The 27,199-nt window shown below is 40.4% G+C and overlaps 1 protein-coding gene across 2 annotated transcripts in view; it reads right to left on the minus strand.

Moving 5' to 3' along the window:
- Window positions 1–27,199, minus strand: part of MAD1L1 (mitotic arrest deficient 1 like 1) — a 376,699-nt gene that overhangs the window by 246,646 nt on the left and 102,854 nt on the right. For both annotated transcript variants that reach the window (XM_069810261.1, XM_069810260.1), the window contains exon 11: window positions 12,513–12,657. In XM_069810261.1, coding sequence (XP_069666362.1) covers window positions 12,513–12,657 — 145 coding nt within the window. The remainder of the gene's footprint in view (window positions 1–12,512; window positions 12,658–27,199) is intronic.

Here is a 27,199-nt window from a genome sequence, read left to right on the forward strand (position 1 = left end):
AGAGTTAAACTATAAACCTGGCTATTATTTACAGCTGTTCAGCCTCCTATTTAGGATATTTTCAAGGGATTCAGCAGTTTTCTTTTTACTTCTCTTTTATGCAAGTAAAAAAGCCAATATTGGAATGCAAGGGCTACAAACATAGCCTCAGGTTAACACCACACATGACAAATTCATGTGCATAGATATTACATAAGAAACACGTTGGCTGGCATAAAAGGAGGGGGTGGGTTAAAAAGCTTGCTTGGGTTTTTTAATCATTTCTTTGGTAGAAAAGATTTCATTTAATGCCTTTAAAGTGTGACGAACACGCTCCATTACAAACAACTCACTGAGCTACCCGTGAACTGTACCTCTGTGACAGTTACACCACAGAAGGAAAGCACAGGGACGAGCAGAATCAGACACTCAACATCTCTTGGAGCTCACGTGTTCAAAGAAGAAATGGCCACTAAACTAAGTGATACTTTTCTGCTCAGGAGCAGAGAGGATTATTTAGAGGCATATGAAAGGAGTTCAGAAGGCAATCACCAGGGCTGTTCAGCAAAGCTGTGCCTGGATAGGACACTGAGGCAGAGCAGGAGGAATGTGCAGCTGCTGCTGCTGTTCCCAGGTGTTTAAGGAGGAGAAGTAATGGCTCTGAGAAAACTAATAGCTTTGTGGCTTCAAATGGGGAGGGGAAGGCGAAAAACAAACAGATGAGTTCTTTGGTATTTTGCTAGAAGCAAACAGAAGAGCTGAGATTTACTTAAAGGACCGGTAGAGTGAACTGAAGGTAGGAAAGAAACTGCTTCCAGGGAGACCCTCCAAGCACCACGGTGGCAGAGGTTACCCCCACCCCAGCCCTTGCGCAGGGGCTTTGGTCCGTGCAGGCTGAGCCCCTGCAGCCTCCTGTGTAGCATGGGTGAGAGGGGAGAAGGATGATGGTCACGGTTACAGCAGGTTAAAACAGGAATTGGGAGAGATGTCACTGGAGTAGGTATTGCCACTTGTTCATGTCCACTTCATGCAAAAGGTCAAAAATTCTCTTGCACGGTGTTTTTTATTTTTAAAAAACAACCGAGACTGGTTCACAAGCATTTTTTACCCCCAGCACCAAACTCTTACATATGCTATCTTAATAAACATCTTCACGTTGGAGAGGGATAAAAGGCATTTTGTTTTGATTTCATTATATTTCCTGAAATTGCTTTTTTTCTTTCTGCATTTTTTTCTTGCCATTCAGTTGCGGTGGCCCTCACAGAGGGATAATGCAATAACACTTCTGACAAGGTCAGCTTTCCAATAGCTTTGCAAATGGCATTTCCCAATGACAAAACAAGCACAGCTTTTTTTCTTTTGTAATTAATATAATAGAAATGTCAACCTGGAAAGTTGGTCTCCAAAGGTAGTATGTTATCAACAGAAAATTAATTTTTTAAAGCCAGAAAGTGTCTCCTTATCTGTAAAACTGAAAATACTATTTACATAGTAGAACTACTGTTGTAAGCGCAAAACCTAAAATTTCTGCAACTTATGTATGTGTCTGAAAAAACAACAACTGAGAAGAAGAGTTAAATTGCTTAAATTGCTAATTCAGACAGTAGATCATTTTGAGAACTTCACATTCATTTTGCAAATTCATTTTGCACATGCCCTGTAGAAGCACATGGCTCTATGCTGTGTGCACATAGTGAAAGAAACATTACTTCACATCCATCCTTATCTTTAATTTAATCATGTTTAATGCACAGAATTAGTCTTCCCAGATACTCTCATCCATGAAAGCAATAACAACCAGCTGTTGGTCCTGGACCTACCTGTAACCTAGACATCTCCCATCTGAGGCCCAGAAGAAAGGGTGTGGGAGCAGGGACTCTTCCAACAGCTTCTCCCAGTGGAAGAAAGCCCCTGCTGCTCAGAGGAAGAAAGGGAGTAAGAGGATCTCCTCTCCCCAAAAGGGGAATGAGTTCTGGGCACTGTCTCACAGAGGGACATGGAGGCTTTGTCCCACAGAGGTTGAGCCCATGGGGCTTCGAGCACAACGGACCCCATCTACCTCAATCCAAACCTACGTGCTATACAGTCAGGTAGGTCAAAGCTCTACCTACGACCTGCTGCTTGTTGTAGTATGAACCTCTCCTTCAGATGCACACAAGGACAGTGAGCCCTGAGTCCTGTCATCCAATTCTTTCTATATTTAGTTTTTACAGCTCCTTACAGGCACTCAGGACAAGCAAACGTGAGCTTCAGAGTGCCGTAAGTGGTGTGGAGAAAACTGAACAGAGGAAGCCTCACTCACGTCTTGGGTGCAGCAAAGGGGCAGAGGAGAAGAGTATTCAGCTGCAGCAAAACAACAGATCTTGCAGTTACAGCATGGGCTGTCACAGCAAATTAGCAGAATGCAATTTTTTCTGTGAAAAATATTTGCCACCGATGTCAAACCCAGCCCTCCAGGTGTTTGCAGCTCCTTCGCACAAGATCAGCACAAACCTTCTCAAACACTTGCGGAAAAGTGATCAGTTTAAAAATGCTCCCCCCTTCAATTACTTTCACTTCAACCACTTTGTCTCAATTCCTTACACACAGTCTTGTGGCACCCAAAATAACAGTGGCTAGAAGACCAAGTAGGCTGTAGTCTCCTATTCCCTCAGTGCTGCATATGGGAGCAAGTACCTGGGATGGTACGGCACTGGAGTAAGCACATTTCACTTCCTAAAGACCCAACACAGTGGCAAGCAAAGGGACACATTTGCTGGAATCCTTAGACAATCTTTTTTCTTCACTACCCAAGGAATCTAAGGAGATGTAGACACAACTGCAGACGGACATATTTAAACATTGCTCTAGCTCTGCTTCCCTATACTTAAAAAGCAGCTTGGACGCCCCGTAGGGTTGTAGGATCTTCCTACATACAACCTCTAGAAATCATAAGACTCTCATAAAAATAGTTCTCCTCCTCCTCCTGACAGGAAGAAAGTTAAGCATCATCTTGATGTAAAAAGCTTATCTTCTTTTCCTGTCTCATGCTCACACTTTGTTTACCTATAAATCCCCTTCCAAATTCCCGACTTCAAAAAAGGTAGTGATATTTCTGGAGAAATCCTGAGGCTCTGGATTCATACGGAGAGAAAATTAAACCTCAGTTCCCCCACTGCCCCAAATTGCTTCCACCTGAACAGGAAAATTTATGGTTAATGGTTCTTCACAGCTCCTGGTCTAAATGTCCCACACAACACTAAAAAAAACCCCTAAACAGCAGATGTCCTGTACACTGAGAAACTTGTAATATAATAATCTCATGACATCAATCAGCATTCATTAACTGAAACTAGACCAATTCTTCAAATTTGCTACAGTTTCTATTAAATAATGTTGCTGTCTCTGAAATACTACCTAAGCAAATGTGCTCATAAAATACGGAACAGTTCATTTCTCCTCAATGCAACAAATCATGGGTCAAAGACCATTTCCACAACGCTTTGAAAAAACTCATTTGACTTCTAATATATTCATCAATTTAAGCAATGCTTGACCTGAGATGTTGTGAACATATACTGAACAAAATAGTTAGGACTGCATGATGGTGTGCCAGGAGCAATTCAAAACTCCTTAATTCTCCAGACAGTCCTTCAGTTTCATAAAGATTTTGGGTCTTCATTTGAAAGGATGCTCAGAGTGACTGGTGTCTGAGTAGTGCAGCTGTTCTTACCAGAGGCTCACATCACATGTTGAAATAAGCTACTGTGCAATTACTTAATTATGTCTCTCTCCTATCCTTTAAAAAAATCCACTGCGATTCAACTTGAAGCAAACCCAGTTAATCCAGTTTTATGGCTGAGAATTAAAACATAGAGAAGTCAGAGATTCAAAGCTGCTGTTCTTGTGGCAATACCACCACTCTAAGAGGCACAGATATTAATGACTTCAAACCATAAGTATTCAAGGAACAAAGAAATGCGAAAAAACCTTTTTGTGCAGCTTATCCTAGCTAGTATTGTAGAGCCTGCTGTTCAGAAATCCAAAGTCCCTTCCCCTGCCCTTGGATGCCACCCAAGCCCAGGCCTAGCTACCTCACTTGGCCACCTCTTTGCTGTTCGCCCTTCCCTTGCTTGCGAGGCGCAGAAGTGAGGTTTGTTCTGCCTGACTTCCCTTAACAGTAACTCCCTCATTCCACCCATCCATCTCCTCGCTTGCTTCTCTGCCATATCCGCTCAACCATCCTTCATAATTCAGGGATGAGAAGCTAAGGAATAAATGTTACAGCACACGCATCAAGGGAACTATAACTTTGAATTACCTGACCTGGGTGAGTTAAATTCTCAGCCATAACATTGGATTAACCTAATTTCTTTTTATTGAATATTTTACCTTTAGAAGTCCTACAGCCCTTTCTCTCAGAGAAATATGAGAACTGAAGGTCAGATAAATTCTTTTATAGGTATATTTCTAATTTTCATAATCTAACCTCTTAGCATGGAGCATTAATATCTAGTGGTGGTAGAACAAAGCAGAACCCAGTCAGTATTCTGGGAAAAAAGATCACGTTCCTATAGCCCTTCAAAAATACCTCATAAAATAACACATAACTTTTAACTTTGCTGCATATTCTGAATTGTTATAAAATTTTTAAAACCCCTTGCTTAAATAGAAATTATGTCAGACATAACATCAATAAGAATACAGAGGCTGTCCTTGTGCCTCCACCTCAAAAGCATCGGATATAAAGATAGTAAGGACCTCCATACTTTTATCATTACAAGGTTTACCAGATACATAAAAAGGCAAGAGAAAGAATTACATAGAATTGGCTCCCCCAAAATTTCTAAGATAACTTTTATGAGCTCTTTCATGCTTCTAAAAGGGAAAGGGGAGCAAGGCCCATGAGTCAATTCATATTCTGCCTCCAGGCTGGTCATTTGAAGCTAACATTCACCATTTCCATGTCGAAAGTCCTCAGGTGACTAAGCTTTACTCTAACAAAGCATATCACCTTCATGCCTCTGTGGGACAAATTCCTATAGGTACCCATACAGGTACACAAAGAAGTAGAACATCCAAAGTCAATGAAAAGGCAAATTTATCCACTAGCTATGAAGAATGAGGGCAACATCAGATCAAGAGCAAAAGGTCTCACTAGAGAGGATCTGATGGAAAGCAAGAAGGCAAGGGCAGACCATGCTCCAAACATCTGCAGTGCCCACAGCCAGTGAGCAAGCTCAGTCATCTCAGATCCAGAGAGCCCTTCAACACATGCAGACTGACAAGTCAGAAACTAAAGGAACTCTTAGGCTTTGAAAAGTCATTTTGGAACAGGATAAGGAAGTGAGAACTCAGCAACTCTGATACTTTCTTCATTGAGTAAAAAGAGCGGTAAACCTATGACCAAATCAGGCAAAGTAATGAAGTTAGTGTCAAACAAAGAAAACCAAGCAAAAGACAAGCGTGCACTTGTCTGGGAGTGCATCCCAGAAAACACACATTTCTCCTGTCTTTCAGAAATCTGGAAATCTTGCTTGAGAAACAGTAATATTTTCTGGTTTAAAGATACTTCTCCTTCCAAATGGTCCTTGTGCACTGCTTCGAAACTACTACAGACAGCGTCTTCTCCAAACACATCGATTTCACTCTCCTTATCCATTCTTTACAGAGAGATTCTGCAATTGTATTAGTAAATTGTATTAGCAGGCCTCGTGCAACAGCCTGTTTCAAAGGAAAATGGCTTGTACTCACTTTATTCTAGAAGACAATTTCCATTTGCTTAATATAGTCATGATATTTTACTGAGGTAATTATACTCTTAGCTATCAGTAACAATTAAACTCTTAGACTGAGGTTGCTTAATAAAGGTCTCAAACTAAATAACACTTTCCAAACACAATATTTTTAAATGTCAAGCATGCAAATAAGATCTTGTAATGAATATAACGAAGCATCAGTATAAATCAGCACAAAGTTAGTCTGTCATTGTACCAATCTCTGCAAAAATTGCCATTAGAGTATTGGGGGATTCTGATCAGCATGCTACAGAAAGGGCAGCACAGGCACTGCAGATGAAACCATTTCATTAAGTGTTATGACTGGTTCATGAGAAAGGCAGGGTGAAGCCACCAACACTGCTATCTTTCTGTAGTTGCAGAGCTGAGTGACTTGTGTAATGCGGTCAAGACTATGGTAAGGCTGATAAAATTTATATCTGTTCTTTTCTATTTTCTGTAGCAACTTCCATGAAAACTATAGACAGTCCACTCTATTACAAGCTAAATAAAACCCAGAAGCAGACAAATTGCGGGGTACAGACAAAGGAGAAAAATCACTCTCAAACTCTGAGATCTAGAGACATTTGAAATTAGGTCAACAGATCCTGGAAAGCTGTTACATATGGAAGGCGAGAGCATGATTTAAAGGTCCTTACAATGGAGACAGCAAGACAATTAAGAAAGGTAAAGTAGACCAGTGACAGACATTTAAAAAAACAACAGACAGGAAAAGTGTTGTCAGAATAAATATTTTCAGTATCTCCTTGTAGATCATCTATTGCAGGCAAAGAGTGGTACAGCAAATTACCTCCAACTCTGCTACATTTGGGAGGCAGCTGCCCGAGCTCCAGAAGGTGGTTAGGTGGATCAGGATCAACACATGACAGTAAGTAACTGGAAGAAGTTACTCAAAAAAATAACAACAAATTTGGGTTATACAGGAGGAAAAAAAACCACCCTAGTATGAAAAGAAATCCTTCCAGAACTCTCTTTCCCTGAAGCACCTCCACCTCACAAGACACAAGGCTGTCAAAGACCAACAAAAGCAAACACAAAACGTGATAGTTCCTCACCCCAACAGAAAATGTCTACAGCAGCAGTCATCAAACTCCCAAATCCCACTTTCTCCTTACAAAACTTAGCATGCTTTATCCAGTAACCCAGACATTCCTGTGTAAACCACAAACACGAAGCCCAACAACCACCCTGTACCAGACTGAACTCGGGATCAATATAACACCAGCTAACAGGCAAGAGAGGGGAGATTTTTCATAAAAGCATCTACCTCATCTCTGACCTGTTAGTCCTCATCCTTTAAAAAAGGCACCCTACAAGAGAAGTCTGGGAGTTAAAATTCATGATGTTACTGAATACTAAAAATTACAATTCAGCAGAGACCTGTTCAAACCCCCTGTACTCCACCACAGGCAGCAATTACTTCTCTCTGTCCCACAGCAGTTAATGATCTTCTCTCTTCCCTTGCTATCATCCCCCTCTGCCCATAACTACCAATCACCTTTTCTCTGACATTATTTAACTGATTAACAGAATCAACTTGAAATTAAAGGGAACTGTGCTCAATCTAAAAGGTTGTTGAGCCTCTTTCAAACACAGAGCGCCTTGTCTCCCTCTTCTCAAGCATGCAGGATGATCTAGTAAGCACTACCTCACCCGACAAAACCTGCCTCGCTGAATCACAGAAGAGGGAGCAGTGGAATTGCTTTAAAATGTATTTCTTTGCAGGCATAAAAAGGAAGATAACTTCCATGGGTTTATAAAAATCTGCGAAGGGGAGACACGGTGAGCAGAGGGAAAGGACTGGCAAGGGTCAGGCTGACAGCAGTTAACAATCACATATACAGTGGCAGCACAGCTGGTGATGCATGAGTAATGGCACTGCTTAAATGATATACATGGAGTCATGAAGTGGACTGAAGGAAGGAAGAAGCATCATATCATAATAGCCAGGGAAAAGCATTCGATACTACTCATAACACAGAGGAGCGGCTCAGTTCTGCCCAAAGCCGTCCGTGCTACCTGGACACAGAGCACAGGGTATGATACCCAAAAGAAGGTCTGTTGCAAGGCAACTGTTTGCCAGAGTGGCTGTTTTTATTGCCACTCAGTGCAATATTTAAAGCTAGTTTTTTACATATCCCAGGAAAAGGGTTAATTCACCCACTTTGCTGAACCCCCAGAACTTTAAGATCCTTCCTTGTGCTTTAAAATCATCTACCCCCTAAGAAAAAATATAATGCAGGACCCAATGTGACAGGGAAACCGTCAGCATTATTTTAAATCTTTACTGATTACAAAACAAAGCAGATGGCAAATCAAGTCATGAACTCTGCATCTGCCATGCTTAATGAACAGTTTAATTACCTAGTCCCATTTCTGATGCATCTCTGCCATTCTCGGCTCTGGGAGTCACTTACATACTTCGCACTGACTCTTGCAAAAATATCTCCAGGAACATGTGGTACAGTCAGTCAGCTGGAGTTGGTTAATCAATACTTGTTTAATCTCCAACTTTTATGGTGATGGCCTAAATTATGTCTCAATAGAAACAGATTTCCTATCAGATCACGTGATCTGGTCGAAAGCTTAGAAAAAAAAATGGAATTTTTCAGCCTCTTCTCCAGGCAGTGGAGTACCCAAAGGCAGACAAATGCACAGACTGGAAATAAACAAAGCAAAAAAACAACATCCAGTACAATCAGATTAATTCATTTGCTGCATCATGCCTTATACAAGAGCAAGGGAGCAAGGGATGCAATTAGGACAGTGTACATTCACAAAGTCTACAATCTGAGAAGCAATTCAGACTTCTTTGGAATAAGTTACAAGAAGTAGCTGAAATTGGGTTTCCCATTTTGTGTTTTGGTGTATGCAAATGGGCAAGAGCTTCCCGCAAAGCATCACACACTGGCTGCAAAAAAGCAGGGCGTTTTGTCTCTGGTCAAATCTGCTGCACGTGTTATAGGCTGTTCCTACTCACTCTGCAGCTTCATGTAGTTATGTCCACCAGCTCTGTGCGCAGAAGAAATAACTGTTTAAGGAGTCACTGAACTGCAGGCGTGCAGGAGAAGAGGCTGGCAGGTCTGAACCCTAACAGCAGCTAAGTAAGGAATACAGCTAAGGGCTAATCACAACCAGGTAAAATCACACGAGGAGAGGAGGAGGTGACAACCCTAAAAAGATCCATACAAGACAACTTTTGGCCCTCCACATCAGAAAGCTTTGGGAACCCTTCAGCATGCCTTTATTGCTTTTCTCCAGCCTCGCTTCTGCTGCACAAGGTCCATTTGTGCCTCCTGAAAGCTGTCCTCCTGAAACAAATAGACAAGAGCTTTCCTTCCATTAAATACTGACTCAATCAGCTGCTTGCACTCAGATAAGGTTTTTTAGAAAGGGTAGGAAACTGTGTAGGTAAACATGGCATTCAAAGCCAATACAACAGTAAATCAAACAGGAAAAAGGGCAGAGGTGGACTAGGTCTTTCCCCAGCATTTCAGATATCTCCCACTACTGCTATATCTGAACTACTTCAGGTAATAAAGCAAAGATTAGAGATTTCCCTAAAACTCTGAGCAAAGCCAAAGCAAAAAGACAGCATAACAGACAGCGAGCCCAGCCAAGTGGATTTCTAAAAGAGCAAGTGAATACATCCTTCAAACATCAATTTCTTTTTCATCACCTTAAGTGAACAGAGTGACACTCCAGGAGATACCTTCAAGCCATCAATGTCTGAAAACCTCTAGGGTGTCCAAATCTAGTCTTATGTTTCACTGAAAACATGTAGATCAGAAAACTTCAGTACTGCCCTGATTTACAAGGACATATGGGAGAAACTAATCAACTAACATGTTCTAAACAGCAGTTTGTCAACAGGAATAACCAGGACACAGCTCCTACGCCAGCCCACTGTCAGAGGTGGAATCGATTGGGCTGGACCACTGCACTAGTACGTCAAAGACTGGAGAATGCTGTTCTTCAAGTCTGCCAGGGAAGAGAGATTTGTAGTGTCTCACCAAAGTATCCTAGACTGACAATTGTGCCAATTCCAAACAGTAAACCAACTGGAAAGGCCCAAGTAAGGTCAAGAAAGCCCAAAACAAGCAAATGAGGCGAGGAAGCAAGCAATGGAGGGAGAAGTTAAATGCACTGAAATGGAAATATGAGAGCAACCAAGAAAGACAGAGACTGTGGCAAGTAGAAAATGAACAAAACTGAACAAGTGAGACAGGCAATCTGTGAAAACCAAAAAGTATTGCTTGAATTTTGAGGCAAAAAATTCAATAGCCATAAAAGTAAGTTGAGAAGGAATCAGATTGGCAAAGCAAGTACCTCTTGAAGACAGTATGTTTACTATTAAAATATTAGGCACTGCTGTTATCAGATGAAGAACAGTTTATCATTTTCTATTGGTCTTTTAAAACATATTCAAGGCCTGAGACTTCCAGGTTACTATTTGAGCCAAAAGAAAAGATAGCTATTACTGCATTAAACTTGCACTGTTAAACACATCTGATGCCTTTCAATCCTTATTTGCTCAGCATACAGGAACAGATTCACTGCCCTACTAGAGGGTCAAATATACACAAATGCAAAAATCACACTATCAAAAGCAATAGCAATTCAATCATATATATAATAGTCTCCCCCAAATTAGATTTTCACAGTCCTATTTAACAAGACAAAGATTCAATAGAGAGCGCTCATCTTTTCCATTCTCAAATTACATAGAAGGACACTGTACGACTGATGCCGCTAATTAGATGATTAAATACCATTCTAGGTGATACGCTTTCAATGTAAAATAATTATTTTTAACAGGCAATATATTTGCTCAATCTCATTTTAAATCACAATATCCTACTTTTTTAATTAAATGGAATTCCTCCTTCTGGTTTTGCATGAGAAGAGCAACCAGCAGGAGAAACGGTGCCAAGGATAGATTGCCCAAGTACCATAATGCATGTACTTCTTCACAAAGGACGCCTAGCATTCTCTGGAATATAAATTTTCAGAGAACAGCAAAGTCTTTATTCCTTTAAAACAGGTCAGTTGAGGAATCATTGAGCACACTGAAAACTTCCACTGTCAAAACAGGAGTTTATTTGTCATGGTCTGATGAAGGACATTTCCAACGTTTCCTCTACTCTTCAGGGGGAGGATAGCAAACAAAGCAAAGGCTCTGTCTTTCTATATAAATTAGGGTACAATCCATTACATGACAAAGTACTGTTGTCTTTTTGTCCAGTATTTAAAGAAAAGTAATAATATTTTGTGTTCTACAACAAAACATGTTTCTGCTGAGAACTGGAAATAAGTTAACAAAGGGAATATTTTAGAAATGATCTGAGAAACTTCCTTCAGGGCTGAGCAGCCCAGCGCAATGCTAGACAGCTGAGAAGGTTGTAAAGGAAGGATTTTTATTAGGTTCAGTATCCACCTGTGTCATATCCAGCCATGCCAGTAACAAACTAGAACACTATGGAGGGCTGTCTGCTGCTGGGGGTATTAGAAAGACTAAGAAGAGATGCCTTTTCTGTTTCCATGGAGAGAGTTTGGTCCATCCACCCTGACTGCAGTGTCTACCTCAGTGTGAAGCAGAAAGAACTGCTGTCATTTTTCTCTTCTCACTTATGTGACTCTCCATGGCATCAAATTTTGCAGCCAGAAGATCTGATAGAATATCCTCTTGTAAAGTGGCTGCTTCATGCTTCAAGAAGCCCTGCTTACTGCACCATATATCACAGCTTCTTTGGCTCAACAATGACACGGAATTACGCAGAATTGGGTGCAACACAATTAAAATCGATCAAAATGCTTTAGTCGACACTGAAAATTAAAGCCTAAAGCACAGGCAACCGAACAGCTCCTTTCCCTTTTGCTCAGACACTCCCATACCAGCATCTTTCCTCCCCGTACACAGTGATGTTCCTGGCTCCCCCTCACGTGCTCTAACTACTTGAGTCTGACCTTATGCACACACATAAGCTTACTTACGTGAGCAGCTTTATAACATCAGGGAGATTGCTCAGATGAGTGAAGTTTTGTAAGGAGCATTCTTGGAAAGTGAAGTAACTATCATTCTGACTACAGAGAATTATTATTCCCTTTGGGAAAGAGCACTCTCAGAATTTAATATAAAGTTTTCAATGCTCTACAGACTTCAAAATTATTGTACAGAATTTCATCACGAGTGCATACCTGATATAGGATAATGCAGGCTTCTTTGATATATCCTATAGAAAGAATCTTAAAACGTATTTTCAATTTACTGGTCTAGTGCCTACCATTACATTTGAACAGACTTCTCAGCGTAAGAAGAAGGCAAATCTCTTACTCTCTGTAAATTGTTTTTCCACAGGAACAGTTGACAAGGTGCCGTCGTTTCGTTCTCTTTAGGAGAGGAGGCGATGCAGCCAAAGCCATTATAAATTCCCTTCAGTGGCTCAAAACACTCTAGCGACAACATGATTCAATTCTCTGCTCTTGCACAAATGCCAAGCCTGGGACAAAGTCACGTATCGCCAACACAGCATGAGCCCGGATGGGGGAACCCTAGCAAAGCCTTAGGATGAACTAGTACTTTTATTGTAACGGAGTCCTAAATACAAATTTCACGTGTCTTATAGCACCCACTATACGAAGACCCCATAGCAACTTTGTAGTAGCAGTTACAGAGGTGAACAAAGAAGAAAAGGACTGCACCTGGAGGAAAGAAATAAGGACACGGGCTTTTCCAAACATTATCTAGAAACTCACCTTGGTGAGTAGCAGTACACGTTTCTGCAGCCGTCTGACCAGTGCTTCGTGCTGCTCACGTTTCTTCTTCTCATCCAAGAGCTGGCTCTGAATCCGTAGTACTTCTTCCTGTAGCTGCTGCCGGGCCTTCTCTAGTATTCGGGCACTAAGAAAGATAACACAGACTTGTGAAATCTTGACCACTGTCTCTTAGTCAGACAGATCAGAAAAGCCTGAGAGGAGAAGCATCACCATGATACCAGGACACAGGGGCTGGTGCCATTTCATCTTACATTGCACCACTGGAAACCGAGTAGTTGCAGTCTTATTATCAGCTGTTCTCAGAAAGAGATATGAGAGGAGAACCATCACAGTGACAGCCTTCTTGCTCAGCACAAGACAACTACTGGAACCTCACATATACAAACCATTTAAATAATTGCATATCTATTTCAAAATCAACTGGCTTGCCTTTGAGAAGATGCTTGTTTTCAACAAACGACACATAATCTTGCGTTCTACTGTCTCTTTTCATTTTTTTTCTAACAAAATAGAAGTAAAACTGAGGTTTAATATGATCTGCTTTGACAGACAGATAATACTCAGCAAGTAATTATAGCCACCACCTGCACATTGCTCTTGCCAGCAATCTATATTGGAAGAGACATGTCTTCTGAGGCCAGGTGATTAGCACTTCTTTTGCAGTGTGGACACGATTCTCAATTAAGCCAAATAGCTTGGTCCCTCTTCTTCTCAGCTCTCTGCGCAGCATGACATGGTGACACACAATTATCCATGTATTCCTGCAGATGTTCTTCACGCATGCCCTTCAGATACTCACTCTGCTGCTGGGACACTAATGGACAGCTGTTCCAAGGCACACATCGAGCAGCATATCACAGATCAAGTATGCTGGCAAAGTACTTGATCAATAACAAAATACGAGTGAAATAATACTTGTGATGTTAGAAGTCAGTTCATAATTTAAGTATGGCAAGTTTATCCAGGACTGCACTAACTAAGTATTTAAAGAGTAAGCAGGACATGAAAAAAAGTATTGCACACAAGTCGAAAACCCTCAAGCAAGCTAGAAAGATCAAAACCAACATCTCTAGCTTAGTCAGGAACAGAAGATCTTTGTTTCTCTGATGTTAAAAGCAACACTGGAAAATTTATGAGTGCTTCAGAGGGGTATTCTTTACCATTATAATTAAAAGAAAATAAATAAAAATGCTTTTAAATAAAATAGCACTATCATTAAGGTAGTGTTTAGATAGATCCGAAAGGGAACACTACCTTAAAAGATACTCTTAGTGTAAATCAGGTACATCGTGCACTGCCAGGTCACCAAACTGTGCTTTTTGGGAAATTTATATAGGAATTCACCAAAATTCCCTGTGCAGCTGTGCCCCTACCTCAAAATCCTCCTCCTTGAAGAAAAACATGTACTTTAAAACACTGGATTAATTAGAAGCCTGTTTAAACCTCCAGTTCAATTTGGAACCATTCACAGACCAATTTAATAATCAGGGACTGTGAAATAGTCTCTTCATTGCTGTATTCAGGTGGGAAAGTTCATCAAGAGGGCTTCAAATCTGCATTTGAAAATGGATAATTTCATTACCAGGGCACCACTACTTCCTTGGTTCTGTTTTAATTAATCAGTCAAAAAGGGAACCTGTGCCCAAGAGTAGTATCTGTGGCGATGGAACATGAAGCAGTGCCAGCCTTGCACTGGATGTTCCCTTCCCCACCCCAACCTCAGCAAACATCTCAAATTCAGTCTTGTGGATGCTTAATAGAAACACTAGCCTTTTGCTTATTGAACAATGCAAGAATTCCACAGGATGAAGTAGAGAATCAACTCTTGTCAGATTCAACAAAATAAATCCAATATTAAAAAACTTCCTAGAAACCAACATCCAAAGACAACAAATAGCAGGTTGAGTCCTGGCATACTGTGAAATATGGGATAAAGTTATGTGGTCAAATGTCACAAGCACATATATGTCACTCAAGAAGTGATTACTTGCAATGTACAAACCTCACAACATTCAGAAGTTACGGCTGCCAAATTATAAAGCTACCCACCACCGGTCTCCAGCCCATCCTTTTGTTGGAGGTTACCACTTTGCAGTATAGCTAGCAAATGCAAACATGTGCTCACACCTCAGCTGCTCAGTTCACAATACAGTATCCTATACCTTGAACACCCCTTCAGGGGCAATTTAGGCTGACAGTAATTTCTGGTAGATGGACACAACTTGGGCAACATCTTAAAATGTAACAGGAAGATTCATCACACCATGCCTCTCAAAATCCTAGGCTTAAAACACTTATCCCCCTTTCCATGGGGCTTGTACTAAGACAGACTTCGCTAAGCTTGTGCTAAGACAGACTTTACACCCATGCATATGTGCCAGCCTAGCAGGTTTGCAACAGGTCAGCCTCCAATACAGGGCAGAACGGATGGGTGAGACTAGGTAACCTCAGCTACTGTCTTAAGATTCATTAGAGTTTGTTCAACAATATTCTTTTTTTATGCATAGGGTAAATATAGGTACAAAAACTTCATCAACTGTGTTATAAGAAATTAAATCGCACTACAGAAACCTTACTGCAAATATTATTTGCTCTATCAAAGAAACTTAGTCCTGATTAGGGTCAGAACAACAGAAAAAAGTGCAAACATAAGATTAAATACTACAAAACAGCCAGAATCTCATATTTGATTATTGCAAAACATTTTGATAGGACAGTGGAGAATTTTTTTTTCCTAATCTCCCAATATTGTGACCTATTTCTATAAATGGTGAGTAGACTTACAGATTATGATTGAGTTGACATTCACAAAGAAAAATGAGATATGTGCTAGGTTTCCTTCTTGAAATAATGAAAAATATTTGAGATTCACATCTCATGGAGAGCACAGACATTCTGCCACACACATACCTCTTGAACTAGGTTGGAAAATGACTTTTAAAACATGAGAAAAGTTAAGCAAAGAGAGACAAATGGGCAATTTCCTCAGCCATTGCATGGTGTTCGGAAAGAACACCACCATCTGTTTATGTTTCAGCCTAAGATCACATGTGATGTTAATGTACATAAAATTTAAATGCCAGAGATGTCTATGAAAGCAGAGACAACACTCAAACTCTCTGAACTGACTCTGTTACCATAGGTTTCCTTGGTAGAGGAAGCATGAAATCCTACTTCCTTACAACCCTCCACACCATGCCAAAGCAAATTATTGAGATCCCTTCTTCCTCTCTTCGGACAGATTGATAATTCTTCCAGAAACTGCACCAAATACAACATAAAATGTCTCTATAAGAAAAAATCGAGAAAGAAAGTTATATTCCTTATTGACACAAAACAGGATTTGAATGTAGGTGCCCAGCAGCAAATGCTATTAAAAGTTCAACGTGGGCACTCTTCTTCCACACTGATGACACCTCTGGCTTTTCAAAAGTAATTGCTCACTCAAAATGAGCATTAAAAAAATAAAATAAAGCAGGCCCAAAGTTCTCCATTCAACATAAGCTTGGAGAACTGGCATTTCTAAAAATCTTTGCAAGTTCAAAGTAAACCTTTTAAGCCTTAAAGGGAAAAATTCATTTCTGTTTATCAGCCTATTAATGTTCCTTCTTGCACATCCCATTGAATGAGATGCCAACATCTTTCTGTTCTCAGCTGTTGAGACTCTTCATATTTTGCTCTTCCCTTCTGTAATCCACTTTAATGTAATCTTAATGATAAAACTTCATTTTCCAGAATGTTCTTTGAAAGACTGAGAACAATGACAGCAGAGAGTGAATACTGAAGCTATAAGATACATTTTAATAATCTCCTTCAAAAAATTACAAAAGCAGCTGACAGCTTCCCCCCCCCCCCCCCCAATGATCCATAAAACATTATTTTAATCATTCCATCCTTTTGGTAGCCAAGTTACCACCTCAGAGATACTAAAAAAATAACAGGGAAAGCAAACAGGATGCCAGAACCAGTCTGTATATCAACCTGAGAGGAAAACAAGAAACGCACAGCGGCACAGAGACAATTAGAAGAGCAACACTGTCTGGGTCATGTTGCAATGCGGGAAAAGATGAGACACTTGCACATACCAGGGCCAACTGTCAGATACAAGGATCACATCAAAGAGAAAGCACCAAAAACCAGAGAGCGTGGATGGGAAGAACACTGAAGACGCACAGAGGGAAAATACCATGACAGTGCTATCACACATACATAACAGAAAAAAGAAAAAGGCTGCAACTATCAACATCTTCATGACAGGGTCCAAAATAAAAAGGTTAGCACAGAAGCTAATGAGGCAAAAGGACCAAGGGAAATTGTTTTGTAGCGAGACATTTGGATGAAGAAAAGCACACCCGTTCCTGAGGCTTGACAACTTGCAGCCTTCTCAACATATCTACACATTTATAGACAGTACACACAAAGACATAAACCACACTGGAAACTGATAAACAGAGAGCTTGAACAAAAATGTTATTTTTCATTCCAGTTCTTCTCCCCTGGGTTTTATAAGCCAACATGAAGGCATAAGTAGCAACAAGGTAACTCCAGCATGTCTTCATATTGTCCAGTGGATAGCAGCAGAACATCCCTGTCTGTCCCCTCTCTCAAGGCTCCTTCCAACCTCCAATTCCTGGCACAGACTTCTTCCCCCCTCAGCCTCTGCCCAGCCTGCCTCGACAGGAATCACCACCATCTGGGATGGGAATTCAAAAGGAAAAAAAGAAGGGAGAAGATGACGATAAAACCAGTCTGACTTAAAAAGGGCCAGGACACAGGAAAGAAAAGGTGGGGCTTGGCAAAACAGAAAAATTTCCATCTTATGCTAAAAAAGGAAAAAATTGATCCATTATAAAATGCTGCTGAAAAGACGGAGGGGAGCTCTGAGAACACTGCTGCAGAATGGAGCTGCCTAAACTAACAAATTTAAGGCAGGTAAACTAGAAAAAACAAACATCAGGAAGGAGGAGATTATTTTAGTGCTATAAGTATTTCAGCTCAGAAGTCAAAGGTCTGGGTGCTAATTTGTATTAAAATAAGGTTGTTTGGCATCTTGTTCTGCTACCTCTCTTCTTCACATACAAAACTGTGAATAAACTGAAGCAGCAGCATCCATCCCTGCTCTCAAACACTGCGCTGCTACTGCGACACACAAGTGAGAACTATGGAGGCCAACATTTCCATGTTATCTGTTATTTGCTTACTACATTCAGAAGGAGCAATGATACAAAATATTAACATCTTTAGTGGCAGTAATCACATGGGGTATATTTTATTTAAAGCTTGCACTGTGCCTTACAGAGAGCCATATGAAATACCGCTACAGAAAATACTACACGAAACAGTCTACAGAGTCAGTAGGAAGACAAGCTTTCCTCTTGCTATTTATTTCTCCCAAGACTTCAGCAGATATCTGCAAACTTTCTCTTGGTTCACACTTTGTATTTTCTCAAAGACCTTTTATGTTACTCACCATCATTAGGCTTCCATAAATCACAAATCATTCAAAAATAAGCAGTTCATACACCATGTTGCTGCTCTACATACAAAGAAGACTTGAATCATACTGAATTTATAATGAGGGAACAACACAAAGAGACTTATTTTGCTAGTGTGGACAGATGAAATGGGTAAGAAGCAGACAGATGTTCAGAGCTTTATTGGTACACTGACAATATGTTTTATCGTTGAGACTGTATTTAATTTTACTCCCTAACCAGCAGCATAAATATCAGGCTCAGAAATGAACAGTTATAGAACAGAAATAACACAAATTTTATGTCCCAGCCCTGGTACAATAGCCATAATTGACTGGCAGGAGTTAGGATTTACTAAAAGAAATTCACATCAGGCACCCTCTGCTCCTTTCATTACAGGGTCAACACTCTTGCTGCAACACACACAGCTTTGCTGTCCACAACCCAAAGGAACCAGGAACAGGAGCATTGCCAAAATGCAAAGGCCAGTGTGGCTCTATCTGAATGGATATTAATCAGCCACTCGACACAAGATTTACTGTCACGCTAATAAACATGCTTTCCACATCCACCATCAAGATGAGAATGAAAACAATGTCTTAATTAATAAATGAGAGACTTCTGTGGTTTGTTTTGCTTTTAAGTTGAAACATGAATAGTTTGTCAAATACATCCATCACTGAATTCTGGAATGTAAAATATTTCAAGAGTGAGATAACTACAGGCATAAATATCCTTTTTCTAAGCCTGCAACACTGAAATGTTCATAAGGCCAAAGCTTCTATTAAAGGCATTTATTTGGCGAATGAAACCTTTACTGGTATTTAAAAACTCCTGAACCCACGTTGCTTGTTGTATGCTTACTAACTTGAAAACGCTGCCGTCTTCGGTAAAATTGGCTACAGGAGAAATCAAGCTGATAGTTGAATACACAAAGTGATTTATAATAGCTTATGTAGACAAATCTATTAAGGGCTTTTGGTATGTCCAAATGCTCATGGCTCTTGTTCTGAATCAACAAGAAGTTAGACACACTTGCATCCTGAGCAAACTGATTCCCTGCGCAGTGCTTGGTAGAGAAGCAAATATTAAACGTTCTTAATAAAATGCAAGTAATTAAAAAGTAGGAGTTAAAAACAACAGTCCTCTACAATTATTAACACAGCATATAGCCTGCACAGCATGTATCATCTATCTCTGTATCATAATTTTGTATGTGGCATTTGGCAATTACAGAGGACTGCCTATTTTTAAAGAGCATTCACTGATAAGGATTTTCCACTCCCACTCTGAGATAAGAATAATCCCCCCCGTACAAGTTAAAAGTGTCTTGCCAACCCTGCAGAAAACGGGAACCACACTATGGCAATGCCTGCTGACCACAGCCTGATACACCGAACAGGGCCAAGATGTTCACTAAATTGTTCAGAATGCATTACAGTGGGTTGGGAAAAGAATATCTCCATTCCCATTATCTCAATAAAACAGCCATGCTTATTTGGTCCTCTTTGCAGATCCTAGTTTTTGCTCTCCTAAAAACACTGGCTGGTGAGGAAGGTCAGCCTGTGGGCGATATGTCAGTAAGGAAATGCATGGAGCTTCAGCACCAAAAGATGGCAAACGGCTGCTCCCTTCCCCATCACACCCCATGCCAGCTTTGAACATGCAGTGCAATGCAAGGGAGCAAAATACTGGAGAAAAGGAACTGTCATAGGAGGGAAGAAAACAAACAAACAAACAAAAACCTCCAAAAAACCAACCCCAAGGAAGAATTTTGAAAGAAAACCTTTTCTCCAGCCAGGATCCAAGCATCCTCTCTGCAGCTGGCTTTATTTACATCATCTAATTCAAATTCTAAATGCTTCAAAGTGTTATTACACTTTTTTCTTTGAAAATAAAAATGACAACAACTGAAACAAAACTGGGAATGAGAAAACCCAAAGATTGAAATAATTACTAATCAAAGCAGAGGCCTGTACATGGGATGGTGAAGTCACTGGCCAGCTCTACCCAGTAATTTCTCTTCATGTTGGCTCTGATGAGTTTTATATTTCTAACATTTCATCAATTTGAATCACTAAATTCAATTTGCATTCACAGATAAACAGAGAGGGAATAATAAATACTCTCATCTGACCTTGAAGTGTGAGACAGAAAATTGCCCTCCACGATTTCATTTCAATCTGAACCATAATGAATAATGCAGTCGGCCCCATCAGTTACCAATCTATAATCACACTTGTGGGCTGGATGAACTCACGGCCATGCCCAAATATGATGAAGAAAGTCAAAACTTCTCACTCTTTTTGTACTAGTCTTTTTTGGCTTCTCCCTCACTAGAGAGATTAAGCCTCTACTTCTATCCTTCCCCACCAAGCCCACTCACCCCCAAATACACGTGGCAAGGATTTCAATTTGTTGCACAGTCAAAAGTGGGAAGTAAGGTGAAGGCACCACATAGTTTTCTCAACCCTATCCAGTATAATGTGCATTGTAAAAAATCTCCTGTAAATGCTCTGAATTTGATAAGTATTCTCCCTCCCAGCAAGCTGTCAAGTCACGGGCCCAACTCTCCAGCACTGGTGTGAAGCACAGCAACACAGCACAGACATCACGAGTGACTAAGAGTATTTCCAATTTCTGTTATGAATTCAAACCAACACTTATCATGAGAGCAGAAAAGTCATCTGGGAATAGGCAGCATGAGAGCTGAGGAGCTGTAAAGGATAAAGGACTGATAAAGAGAAGTGAAAAAAGGAAAATTTGCTTGAAATAGGGAGAGACGTGAGTAGGAAAATGGTTGTGCTGAACCAACTTGTCAGCAAACAAATCTGCTGAAATTCTAGGTTCTTGACAGTTAGATAATAGCTTATCTTAATAAAATAAAGAGGGTCAAAGTGTTTCGATGAGAAAAACAAAACATTAAACCTTCCACTGCAATATAACAAGTGAGCCCTCACAGACTCATGACTCATTATAGCTTCGTGAAGGTTCTGCGGATCTGTTTCAAATTACCTTTTCCAATGAGACCTCATTTCCAATGTGCATTACTGTACTCCACAGTGAAATGAGTATTGAAATGAGTATTGTGTATTACTGTTCAGTCACTTTCTTTTTTTTAATATCTGAATCTAAGAGTACATGAATGAATTTATAGAAACACAATTGTCTAAAATATTTCTTGCAGAACAATTCAGTGATGGACCCCCACCATAATTCTTACTAAAATTCAAAGCTACGGCTCAGCATTTCAGCATCAGGCTTTTGTCAGTGAAACCCCCTCCAGGTTATGTGATGAAAACCTGTCTAGGTTTTCACTGGGGACTCAGAAGAGAATTCGTAATGGATACTTGTTGACAACAAATAAACCCAAATAATTAAGTACTACCCCCTAGCACTTACCCATGGGACATTGGCATAGATAAAAGTAAAGGAATGGCTGAAAAGTCACTTAGCTATCTATGACAAACACTCCGACAGACTGCTGTTCTTGGCTTTTCTTTCAAACAAGCACCAATTTAACTTCAACTCATATTCGCCTCCCACCTGCTTTAACTTAACTTACATCAAAGCAGTCTACCATGATCCAAGTCATATTAAGCATAGCATTGTAACAGACCTGCTAATCGTTAAATTCAAAATATGAAAGCATATTAAGACTGCAAAGGTCTTAAAAATTCCATGACCAAATAACCTGACCTGTAACCATGAATTTTCCAAGTGCCACTGTGTCTTTGGGCATAAACAATGTGACATGGTAATGTACGATCTCTTCTACCATGCTCTTATAACAAATCAGGATTCGCTGCTAACTGCATCTGTTTTCTGCAGGATCTCTGCCTCATTTGCTGCAGAATTTGGAAGATTAATGAAGCGCAGAAATTGCTTAAAGAGAACGGTCTCGCATTAAGGCAACTGAAAGTCTCCCAAAAAACCTGGTTCCAATTCTTGCCTATGCCAGAGCTCCCAGCTGATACCATGAACTTTTCAAAGGTAGTCCTTGGTGCTTAGTCATTATGGGCATGGGCACTGATACTACTGCTGAAAGCAATAGCACCTACTCATAAGCCTTGGGTAATGCTAAGTGTTTTGAAAGAACAAGTTCTAACTATTCCAGAATGGCATCACTAAAATAAGGCTACACTTTCTCCTTGTTTTGCATCTGGTATAACAGGGCTAGCATAAGAAATAACTAATAAATTATTAAATTTTTCAGTAGAAAAACATTAATAGCTGCTCATTAAGTCAACATAATCCACCATCTCTCCCAAGTGAAACAGGAATCCTGTATGGTATAGGAAACTAGACTAAGGGGGCATCAGGTGACTAATTCTGGCATTTCCTACGCTCTGAGAGCTTCACCTTGCAACCCTGATGTTGTCTTCCAGGTACCTATTTTCCATATGGGGCAAAGATTACTTTAAAATTGAAAAAAAACATAAAAGCAAGAACAGGTATCTAAGAACAAGAATGAGGAAAAACAGTAGAGTTAGCTGAAACTGCCCCCAAAACATCCAGTGTGGAGTAAGCTTCATCCCCATTAAATTACTTTTCATTCTCGTATACATCCATTTTGGGCATGTATATAAGCAAACACAGACCCACAAAGCAGAGAAGAGCTAGTCTCCAGCCGTCCAGTATCAGATAATGAGACTAAAGAGACTGGGATCTTTCCAAGCTAGACTATCACACCATGAATATCTGCCATTCCTTTTGCAGTGGCTCTGCAGCCCCACTCTCCGTAAGCCCAAGAAATACTGTACAAATGCACACTCTCACTCTGCTCAGCCGGTATATTTGGGCAGCTGAGCAGAGGCAAACTGCTTTCTCAGACAATGTTTCCAAGCAGTGATTTCTCCCCATTAAAAGGACATGCCCAGATCAGACTTACTAATTAAGTCCTGCTAACGTTATTCCTAAAACATTCTGTCGATGTTTGTTCTCCCTGTTACCACCCAGAAATCCACAGCACTATCTGAATCTTGCACTGGACTTCTGACACTATTAGGACTTACCTGCAGGGCACAGAGACCTACCTAGACCTTCCTCTAATTTCTGTCCCCCAAATTAGCTCAAAGAACCCTTAAACCAATGTAAGGCAAGAGGAATAAAGCTGTCACTGTGGAAGGAGAACTGCCAGAACAACTACATTTATAGTCCTGTTACATCAATTCTTCTGCATCAATATTTTTAAATGTTTAATAAAACAATACTACATGCTATGCAATCTTTTTGTAATGAATACTTTATGCAGAAACCAGTCAGGTGAACATGTAAATAGCCTTTATGCGGCAGTTTCAGGTTTCAAAATCACTAGATGAGCAGAGAGGTCAGATGCTTTATTTTGGGGTGAAGTTGTGATAGGGAAATGAATTTAAAGACATGGCAAACAAGTCATTTTGTTTCTGTACCACTCATAAAGGAACAGTTCTGTTCAAGGTAATATGATTTCAGCCAGTTAGTATCACAAATCGCGCATCAACCAGCTCCATGTGCAAATACTGAAATGCTGAAGGGAAGGGACGGTAGTCCAGCGTGGATTCAACAGGTGTGGTGTGAAGAGTTTCTGCCCTCGGCAGTGCAGTGCCATGATTCATCACACAAGCATTAAGATGGTTTCCGTGGTGCTTTTAGCCCAGCAGTTTTACACTGGATTAAAACACAGTAGGAGTCCTTGCACAATCAGTGAGTGTCTAAGCTGTAGGGTTTGTAACAGCTCATACCATCACATCTACACCTGGAGCACCATGTGTGTATCTGAGAGGATGCAGAACTCACCTCTTCCTTTCCAAGCCAAACAACAGCACCACTGAAGTCGCACAACAGCCGCTAATTTAGGTTGCATGAAAGCTCCCTTTGGGTTAATCTGCCTCAATTTCCTATGGAATTGCTTACGAGACATTACTGGACACAGTGGTTGATTCAGCACTCTTCATCCCTCTCTTTCCTGGGATATGGAAGAAGCAGCACAGCCTTTTTTCACCTTCATGGCAATCTCTCCGTAGCAAAATCAACACACAATTACAGAGATACTTAGTGGGATACTAGTGCTGTTTGCAAACATTGCTTCCCACAATGCAAAGCAATACCAAGTGTTGTGTCATTCCCAGGAAGGGATGGCATCTGTCAGACTCTCCAGTCACACCGGGATCAGTTCTGCTTTATCTGCTCACTTCCCAGCTCCCAGCCCACAGTGATTTGGGCATGCATTTCTAGCACAGCAATCATTCTTGCTCCCATTCTGCCTTTTAATACTCACTTGACCATACTAGCATCATTTCTCCCCTCTCCATCTAATGGAAAATAATGAAGACCAGCCCTGATAAAACTTCACCACCCAAAGTCTCATGCCCCTGTCAGGTGTTACTCTGGCCAGTACTCAGTAATTAGGAAGAACGGATTTGATGCAGAAAATCAGATGTTTAGCTGCACTATATTCTGCTATAGCAGTCTGAGGAGAATGAAAACAATCGTGAGTCTGCAAAATCACGAGTGGTAGGAGGTGAAGAAGGAGCAATTGTTCACTGCCTCTTTCAATAGAAGAACTAAAAAAATTAATGGAGGAAAATTCATCATGGGCTATTAAATACAAAAAGGTATCACCTTCAGCTCAGGAAATCCTTAAGCTTGAAACTGAGGAAAACATGAAAAGTATCAATGTACCTTTGCTCCTTTATTAGACTTTCCCAAAGTTTCCGGCATTGATTCATTGGTTTAGGTTGATTTTTGATCTGATTGCAAATCTGGGGAAAAGGGTTAAAAAAGAGGGTTTGCTTATTTTTAATGCACACCAATATATCTCATCTAGCTTAAATTTTCATCAGGTGCACATTTTTATTGCATTTTCTTAGGTGAATATGTTGTCATTTAATCTCTTTCACACATGAGTCATAGTCAATTTCCAAACTATAAATTAGTAGCTGGAAAAAAAAATTCTATTCTCACAGGTGCAGTTTGCCAGCTCTTAGCTGTGGCAGCAAGTGGTCCAGCCAATCAGTTTCTGCTACCATAAGCTTCCCATGCAAAAAAAAAAAAAAGGAGGGGGGGACTCAAAAGCTCCCCAAAATCTCCTAATATGTAAGAATTAAGGCCATAACTATCTATTGTATTTGAACATACTTGTGTTCAGGTTTTCTCAGTGCTTGGAACAGATAGGGCATTTCTGTAGAGAACTGCTTCATTCCCTTAGCACCACGTTGCATGCCAAAGGTCACCATACAACACAGCTCCAACTAGACCACAACTTTGCTATCCAAAAGGTGCGGCCTTTGCAGAGGACAGCAAAAAAGGATTATGCAGCAAAGAGGAGATAAAAAGTGGCTGCAGATCACAGGCGTCCCACAGACACATATAAAGGTTGAGGTGCATAATCTGTGGAGCAGCAGATGTTTCAGACCAGAACAATCAGGCTGATCCTCACCTTGCCCTGCCTCACCAGCCAGGACTCTTCACAGCCCCTGTCATCATGTATTTCTGTTAGAACACAAATAGGAATTAAAAGGACTGTGAATCAACTTCTCATGCAAGAAGAGATCTGCTTATGATCTTCTCTCTGGTTAACAGACACACGGTATTCATTTTCAGCGATCTCAGGTGACAATAACAAGTAGGACTACCAAAGAAAAACTTCAAAGACCCAAATTTTCCAAAGGGTTCTTCTTTTAAATACATATCTAGAGAAACCAAACATAAAACCCCAAAGGGCATAAAAAAATAACACCATGTGAGATTTCAGATCAAGTGTTCATCTGCATACAGAGAAAAATAGAAAATTATTCCTATTTTAAAGCGATTTGGAAAAACAGCCCTTAATACACTATCACCACCATTTTCCACAAGATGATGGGCAGGCAGAGCATTCCTACATTAAGAATTCATAGCTGTACCAGCCAAAACAAGAAGGTTAAGAACATACAACTGGAAAATGCAGAGATATGGGGCAAGGCTAATTTATCTATCACTTTAAAAAATAGTTTGTACCATGGCACTTTTTTTTTTTTTTGAAAGCAAAGCAAGAAAGATAATGCTGCTGATGTGTTTATTTTTTTTCCTTTTCCTTTAAAAAGGAAAGAAGAAATTTTTAGGCTGAAAACCTTCCATGAGAGCTTATATGGGCCAGCAAAACAAATACATAAGGAAAAAGTTGCCCAGACTGAAACTAAAAACCCAACACAATAAATGGGATGCACAGCTCACTCTCTCTGGAGTTACCCAACATCACAATTAGCGGTGCTGGTCCCTCCATAGCCTTCATCTCCCACATCCAATACAGGCACTTTGGCAGCCAGTAGATGCTCCATGCTCAGCATGCCCTTGGATTGCCACCTGTCTTCCATTATCATCTCCCCTGCTGCCTCCATTGTACCTGATTAATAAAGCCCATTCTTCCTGTTTATTTCCTTATCGATCCACTGTCTCCTGCATGGGAAAAGGCGTCAATGCAGTTAAGGGCAAGCACCTGCTTGGAGACTTCACCCTTCAGCTGCTTTCTGAAAGTGCATTTTATTCTCACTGGATAATAAGATTCTGTGGTTAAAGGAGCTTTTAGGTATTGGCATTGTCATAAGATGTTCCTTGTGTCCTACTTCACTGGAGCTGACAAACTCTCTGCTTGCTGTCAGTGGACTAATGAGAAAAGAAGCAGTTCTAAAGAGCTTTGGATACTTTTGCATTGCAAAGTGAAAAGGAGAAAGTGAGATATTTCAATGATGTTCCATTTCATTCCAAAGCCCCATAAAGAGGAAAGAAAAAAGGGAACATTTCTGCACAATCACTGTATTAACCAAGCAGCTCACTTATTAATCTCTCCTTCCTCCGCATTCACTGGCTTGGGGGCTTGGAAAGTTGACACTTGACTTGAAAAATGCCAACTCTAAGCAGTTTATTTCCTCTTGAACTTTAAGAGCTGACTGAGACAGAAATGACCTTTAAAAAGGCAGGGTTAGTTCTTGTATGAATTGATAGAAGGATTCTTTGCTTACACAGCACAGCAAGGTACTGAGCAAATCTCCTATGCAAACACCCCTTTCTCACCAGAGGCAAGAAGAACACCATGTTCCATCAGCCACAAGATTCACAAGACTGGAGAACCTGGGACCTGGTGACCTAGCTTGTCTACATCAAGAGGGAAAGACTAACTATGTTACAGCCATAAACCAGTGACCTTATATATACACAGGACAGACACTACAC

The sequence above is a fragment of the Haliaeetus albicilla genome, chromosome 22, assembly GCF_947461875.1.
Source record: "Haliaeetus albicilla chromosome 22, bHalAlb1.1, whole genome shotgun sequence".
Lineage (NCBI taxonomy): Eukaryota > Metazoa > Chordata > Aves > Accipitriformes > Accipitridae > Haliaeetus > Haliaeetus albicilla.